Genomic DNA, 7,721 nt, shown 5'->3' on the forward strand with positions numbered 1-7,721 from the left:
AAGAGTTATCTACGCCATTATCCGTAAGTTACCAGAATGTTACAGAAGGAGCAGAAAACCATCTGTTGTTTGGTGAGAACAGAAGGGCGTGTTTTTCGGCAGGTTGTGAATTTAGACTTTGTATGATCTATCGATCTTTTGGGAGGAACATTCGGTGGATTTGCGAAACAAATTCTTGCGCATGATCTTGATGTTGCGCTTTACAGCCGCCGGAGGGGTCCTTAGCACACCACTGGAAGGTTTACCAACTTATTCGTAACTGAACACATCTTTATTTAAGTTTCATCACAGAGTTGACAAAAGTTGAGTCCTTTGTCAGGATTGCTGAATATCTGACCACTCGGACTTGGTTAAGGTGTCGACTAATCAGTACGAGTCTCAATGCTATCTCTTATTTTGTGTTTCGGATTTTCATGGAAGATGTTTGTGGAACGAAATATGTAAATGCACACACACACACACACTTGCGGCTTTCAGTTACACATTCAGTAGCCCTTTTGAAGACAAGACACTATACCGGTATAGTGCGAACTAATGTGCTACTCACCTTCACCTCGAATGAACAGAATATTTCTCCTATGATCCGGAACTTCCGTGGGCGAATTACTGTTTATCATAGACACTTCTGGAGCATTCTCCTCTTACTGTTAGACGACTCACCGTATCACCTTGAGCTGTTTCGAGCTTGAACGTCACTGGAAATTATCATTTTCCAAATGATTGCCGAAATCTGTTTTCGAGATGAGCAACATGGCACCGGTTTCATGCAGGGTGCGTTTTCATTTTAAGCCTAACCGTAAAGAGTAAGGAAATATCACTTGCATGATGATGGAAATCTTTGCCCAGTGTACACCGGGAGCATAATTTTCATTTAACGTTCTCTACTCCTGTTACTTTTCTTCGCCCTCTTTCACCACGTGGCACCAATTGAAGACAGCATGTCGTTCTGTTTAGGGAGAGGCGTTTCTACACAATACTCGTCGCATGTACAAGTATTAAAGTTTCACTATCGTTCACGCTCGATTTCCCACGTTTACCTGGTCCCACTTTCCTTCTCAAACATTTTAGCGCCTCATTCTATGTAGAGTGAGCCTACCCGGCGTTGACAGCTATAAAGATTGTCCTTGGGACGCTATTCAGGAAGCCACCGTCGTGGTTAGTTCTTTTCTCTTTTGATGGAGTGAATGTCAGTCGTTGTTTATTGACCTTCACAGATGTTACTTGAAGTCAATCATTGTTGAGTTATTCTGTATGGTTTCCGGGGGAAAGAACTCTCCCCGGATAGATGAATTACTCACACGTCACAGTTTACAATGCTAAGGACATGTACTCCGCGTGCGAGACAACCATGTGACTCGCAGAGCACTTTCCATCTAGCTCACTTCTGAGGGAAAGCGGCTGAGAGATAAACAGTGTATGACCTGGGAACGAAATATGAAAACACTAACCTATAAACGGGGCTGTACTCACTAATGGTTATTGGCCATGGCAGATATGGCCTAATCGCGCAGTCAGTCGCTCTGGTGGATTAAAGCATAGCTACTCAATTTTCGAAATAAATTAACATGCCATTACCTCTACTTCTTGGCTGTATTTCTCACTTTCCGGTGATCAGAAATGTAGTAGCTGCGACTGATATTTGTTTGGTACAGGGTTTGCAGCCGATAATTTGATTGGATTTAGTTGTCCAATCATTTTACCAACATTATAAGTAAGATTGTCATGAGTACAAGGATGCAGCGCATAATCTTGAGGAGAATGAATCAGAGGCTTGGGTGAAGGTGGGAACATTTGGAGTATAAAACTCTGGAAAGTCTTCCCTTACCAAAATGTGCGAGATTTGGGAACATCTTGTTGGCACTTTTATCTCATACTCATCGTACTCGCTAAGTCAGTAGAGAGCATCTAACAACAACTACTGATCCTTGAAGAGCTCATCACAATATAGATCCAGATTCATGTGTATATTTTAAATTTCGCTTATTGTTTTTATCATATACCTTGGCTTATTTCACAAGAGACAGCATACTGCCAAAGTTGGGTTCGCCGTTTATGCGTATTATGCCACTTCCAAAACTCGCGTAAAATGTTAGTTTCGTCGTTCTTCATGAACACAACGTCAGCGAAGCAAGCTGTGTGAACGTAATGCACTGCCCATAAGGTTGCTGAAAATTCTTCGATAGCCCACGACCGGTTTCCTCCTTCTTGGGGCTCATCAGGTAGACGCAGCTTCCGAGTTTCCATCAACCTTATGTTCTACTTGAATCCAACTTGCACGAAATTAGCGAGATACATTCATTTGCAAACCAATTTGGTTTTGCGAGAGACTCACCTGGAACACCATAAATGACCGACTCATCTGAGTTCTAGGTGAGTCTCTCGCAAATTAGTTTACAAATGAGTGTATTCTGTTAAGTTTTGTGAAGTTCGACTTCTGACTAGGATTTCGATCTATGATCGGCTTTAGTCCTATGTGCTCGCAGGAAGTCTGAAGAATTGTCTGACAGCTTGCGCGGACAACTGTTTACTACACGCTACAAATGAAGCACCCCCCAAATGATACCGGTTTTGGACAACTCACACAACACAGGGCCAGGATTCTGCGCATCGAAAAAACCCAAAGGTATGCGGTTTCAAGCATCGATAAAGCTTTCTCTCTGAATTACCAGTGCCAGTGTTTACACCCGAGTGCTTGGCAAAGTACACTTATGAGGCACCTATCTCATGAGCACAGAGAAGAGTGGGATCGCCTGAGGGCCGTAGGAAAGTTTTCAGCAGCCTTATTAGCAGTGTGGCTGGATTATGAGGCACCTATCTCATGAGCACAGAGAAGAGTGGGATCGCCTGAGGGCCGTAGGAAAGTTTTCAGCAGCCTTATTAGCAGTGTGGCTGGAAGCTTATTTGTGGATACCTAGTGAGCTACAAATAAAAAAAAATAATATTCTTCGTTCTGTGCCACACTGGATGCACCTGTGAGAGTTATTTATGCAGCTGCAGCTGGCTGTCCTTTTCCAACTCACCCATTAAAGGAACAACCTTTTCGGTTCTGCGGGTTTGTTATATTAGACAAAATGCAGTGCGTGAGGTGCAGTATATCTGCAAAACCTCACAACCAAGAAAATGAAGCAATGATAAAATGATACGTGAGCGCGGCCGCTCTTCTCAATATGCGGTTCGCTCAATGAATCTGTGGTTAGCGGATCAAGGAGGTTGGAAATGACGTGGTTACCGTACAGCGCATTCAAGGGTCCAAGCTCTGTTTTCTGTGTCCTCGCACACATATTTGATTGGTTGAGGTCAATGCTAGTGTCGGTATGTCTGAACTATAGGAATCTTGAGTGTCAATTTGGTGTTGGATAATATGAGACTGCCTTAAAGATGTCGAGTGATTATTTTGGTACCCGAAAATTTGCGGAGGGATAACATTACCAGGGTGTAATTTGTGCGCATCAGACAATCACCAAAATATAGCCATTTAGTTCTTCACAAACAATCCAATGAGTTCGGCTACTTCGTGATATTATGTTCATATTTTTTTAGGGTTCTATTGAGTCGCCAATTACCTGGATTATATAACTGGTGCAACTGATCCTCATGTAATCCCTTCGTGATGGCCTTTCCCGGCCTCAAAGTTGGATGGAAATTGCAAGTGTTACTTAGGTTGAATAGTAGTGTAAAAAGCGTTACACACAGTATATTCTGTTCAATCCAAATCTTCCTTCTAGTTACGACTGAGTCGACTCATTTCATACGTAAGACTGCGAAGCACACAAGTGTAGAGTTCCTGGAATGAGGGGACTCAATAGAGCTCACCAATTTCAGAAGCAATCTGACTCAGTCAGCTTGATGTTAATACGGCCGCAGTCGTTTAGGTATCCTTGTAGTTTGACCATGTCTATGAGCTCCCCTCTTTGTGGTCAGTGATGCCACAATCACAATTTTACCCAATTTTTTAGAGGATAGAATTTAGTCTCTCCACCGGACAAACCAAGTTAGTTTGAAGATATTTTAAGTTAAGAGTTTTGCTGTTAACTATGTAAAGTCACAGTAAAGCTGAGGCATGTTTTGCTGACAGTTCTCATCGACGTTAACTTTTTTGATGCAGTAGGTATTGATATTGTGAAACTAACTACTTCATACTAGAGGATGACCCACACCTGGCAATATGGATGCTCGATTTTGAATTAGGTATCTTTCACTCCGTACAGTTATAAAGATATTTTTGGGGCTTTTGCATTCGTTATTTCCGGGTTTTATGTTTCTCTGAATAAGCACTGTTTGAATGTTTAGTCTCATTTTGCTTCGTTTTGCTTCAAACTTCAGTTAGCAAACTTTTTTCTCTACAGGAAACCCTCATCGACCATTGGAACCCAAGTTGCCGGTGACTCATACATTGCCTCGATTTGTACATTTATCTGTGAGATAAATATATGTAAAGTACATAAGTGGTGTTTTGAACATCCTACCGGCTTTCGTCAAATACGGTTGTAGAATCCATTCGCCTTTGTAATTTTATCTGGTTACCTACCTAGCTGGAGGGTTCCTAGGGGAACAGACGATGCTTAAGGATAGGTCACCTCCATTTGCAGTCCGTATGGTACAGCTTTCCAGCTTTAAACTTCTTATTGAAATTAGGTTGGTTCAGCCCTCTAATACTAATCGACAAAAATATACGGAGCTGAACTCAACTCCATATCTCAAGTCTTTGCATAAAGCAAATGTTCATGGAGACTAAACTTCACCGGTCGATTGTTTGGATACTATCCGCTCTCAGAAGGATCCGACACGCTTCGGTTTTACTTTTTTGTCATGCTGTCTCAGACTGATATAAATGACGTAAGCTGCACTGTGTTATGTCTCTCATACTTTTTCAGATGTTATTCTGGGGAAAAATGCGAGAAATGAATTCGTCTCAATGGTATTGTTCTCACTGCCTTTGTCACATTATTCAGGGATCTCAGTGTGTTTTATTACTGCGGCTCTGTTCACTGGGGATAGCGAAAAGTAAAAAGAGGCAGCACTACGTATGAGGGTAACGGCGGAACGATTTCAGTGAAGTTTAGTCATTTTGAAATGAGACATCAACTCACCGATACACGAGCTTTATTGGACCATATCTATCATTTTGTTAGACATTAGTTTGTCTTGTCCCGACAGTTGCCATCATGGCTATGCTTGTTACGAGGGGTTAACATTTACGTTGCTTGCCTCCGTCTTTGACGCCAAACCGACGGACATTTACAATACGAGCTTACTACACAAACTAAGAACAACAGTGTTAGGTGGTGTCCATTCCAGCATAGACATAGGCACTACATTTTGTGGGACATCCTTATTGCTCTGGTCAAAATGGCTTCATTGAGGTCCATGATACACGGTACGATTGTGACTAATGTGACTGATAACCCTTCTGCTACTAATAGGCACTATTGTGGGACATCCTTATTGCTCTGGTCAAAATGGCTTCATTGAGGTCCATGATACACGGTACGATTGTGACTAATGTGACTGATAACCCTTCTGCTACTAGCACTCTTTCGGTGTCTAGCTCTCACACTGTCAGAAGAAAGCATGAGGGCTAGAATACTGCCGGGTTGACCAAGACCGGACAGAGCAGTCGGTATGCTCAGAATGGTTTCGAACCACGAACCTTCCGGCGAACAAGTTCGCGACTAAACAACTGAGCTGTATCGGGCCATCTTATTGGGTCGCAGTTTCCATGAGATGACATGATATCGATGATTTTGGAGCATATGCAGTACTTTGCCTCATGTTTGGTTCTTGATTGATCATTCCTAGCAATCCCACAACGGGTTTTTCTACTGTGAACCGCATTCACGAATCTGGTGATTCTGGTCGCTTGTGTCCTTGCCACAGACAAAGATGAAGAAATATGCTGGAAGAGTGACAAACTATCGGAGGCAACGAGGGGGAGCAAATATGATAAGTTGGGGTGGTTGAATGGATAAGAAAAGAGCCATTGGTTTCGTGATTTAGCCGTACAGGGGATGGCCTCCAAAGGCCAACTGGATAGATCTCTGGGTCTTAGTTCTGTAGGAACGCATACATTAACCTGACCAAGTCGAAGATTTTGACTGATCACTTTTTTCACGTCAGCTTGTCTACCTGTTGTGTTCTTCCATCCCAGTGACAAATACTGCGCAACATGATGACAATGAATTGAACTACCAAGAATTGCAGAATTTTTCGATGATGAAAGAAAGCACCGATTAATTACGCTTACTGTAGTTTGAAGACAGTGGTATTCTGTGAATATCTTGTATTCATCACCGAATTACGTGATACGAGCATTGCGTCACCCAATATGTGTTCTGTGATGCTCTTGCTGCCTGCAAATGCAAATGATGCGGCTTGATAGAATTCTCCAGTTTTAATCATCCATCTGGAAACGTCATGGAAACTGTTCAATAATAAGGGACCAAAGTCCACTTTCCGTCTCATTTTTGACTGGTTTCGTCCAAGCATCCTGAAGCGCTGCTACCATATCCAAAGGCAAGAATATTTCATAAGGACATTATTCAAAACCAATATAAACGAGTTGATTGGTGAAGAGTATCGCGAAGTGAGAAACCTACACTCAGGGAAATTGCCGTTAATCTAATTAAGGTTCAATATGCATATTTTGAAGTTTATTGTGGACATGAACCTCTAAACTTGGTGGTTTTCGGCACACTGGATGAAGTCTTTTCACATATTTGAGGACTGATGTAATATTTTCATTCACCTCATACCGGTGAACTTCCGTCGTAAGACGTTCAAATAGTGCGTTCAGGATTTGTGCATTTTATGTACGTTGAAAATGACTTCTGAGTAATTAAGAGGTTTTGGATTCGCATGACTAATCCACGAAGCTGCGCAAATCATGCGTAAAACATTCAATGGAACAAGTTCGGTCTTAATCGTGCTTTGGCGCGAGCTGGTCAGAGTGAAATCCATCGTTTGAGTTACCACAACCAACCGACAACATCGGTCATACACAATGATCATTCACACATTTCGTGATTGCAAGTATTGGCTTTGAATGTTGTGTTTGTCAAACAAGGCATTGCTTCACTTTTTACCAGTTTAAACACTTCGAAAACCTGGATATAGCGAACAGTTCACATAGACAGTGACCTTCAATAGCTACTCAAATTGAACTATCTTGTACCGTGAGCACTGTAATTACAGTACATCTTGCTAATCGAAATTTCCGCTTTCTAACTGAAGTGCAGTCGTGAATGATGAGCAGAGTTTCGCAATTATTTTCAAAATTGTCGGATTTTGCACTAGTTTTCAGTTAGAAAACTCAACTGGGGGCGACACCTGCTATATCGTTAATAGGAGTTGAATTCGCTTAAAAAGAACAAGGAACCCTGCGAACCGCATTTTCGATGTCAGGTTTAAAAACACTTATGACAAACGTCCAAGGTACACCTGTTGTTAATATGTCCTTCGCGAATCGAATCCTATCTTCTGCCGTTTGTCTTGTGGCAATTTCTTTACCATCAGTCACGTGAATCGCCATGGTTTCTTTTTGTATGTTACACCCACTGGTAGCGATTCACGTAGTTCAGGGAGATCATTTCTACAAAGTGCGCCAGCGCAGTAAATGTCACACACAAGTACAAATATCCAATCTAACTGGCCGCATCATGATCAAGTCAAGTTAATCATACTTGAGTTTTGTATGCTTCTCAGTTCCCGCTACTCTTGCCAAC

General features: G+C 42.0%; 2 protein-coding genes across 2 annotated transcripts in view; one reads left to right on the forward strand and one right to left on the reverse strand.

Moving 5' to 3' along the window:
• T265_07896 (hypothetical protein) overlaps positions 1-7,721 on the forward strand; it is a gene marked incomplete at both ends in the record, with an annotated part of 33,230 nt that overhangs the window by 857 nt on the left and 24,652 nt on the right. The window contains one exon of the mRNA XM_009173552.1: positions 1,069-1,155. Coding sequence (XP_009171816.1) covers positions 1,069-1,155 — 87 coding nt within the window. The remainder of the gene's footprint in view (positions 1-1,068; positions 1,156-7,721) is intronic.
• T265_14424 (hypothetical protein) overlaps positions 1-7,721 on the reverse strand; it is a gene marked incomplete at both ends in the record, with an annotated part of 17,715 nt that overhangs the window by 287 nt on the left and 9,707 nt on the right. The gene's annotated exons all lie outside the window — the stretch shown is intronic.

This window comes from Opisthorchis viverrini, assembly GCF_000715545.1.
Source record: "Opisthorchis viverrini unplaced genomic scaffold opera_v5_195, whole genome shotgun sequence".
NCBI lineage: Eukaryota > Metazoa > Platyhelminthes > Trematoda > Opisthorchiida > Opisthorchiidae > Opisthorchis > Opisthorchis viverrini.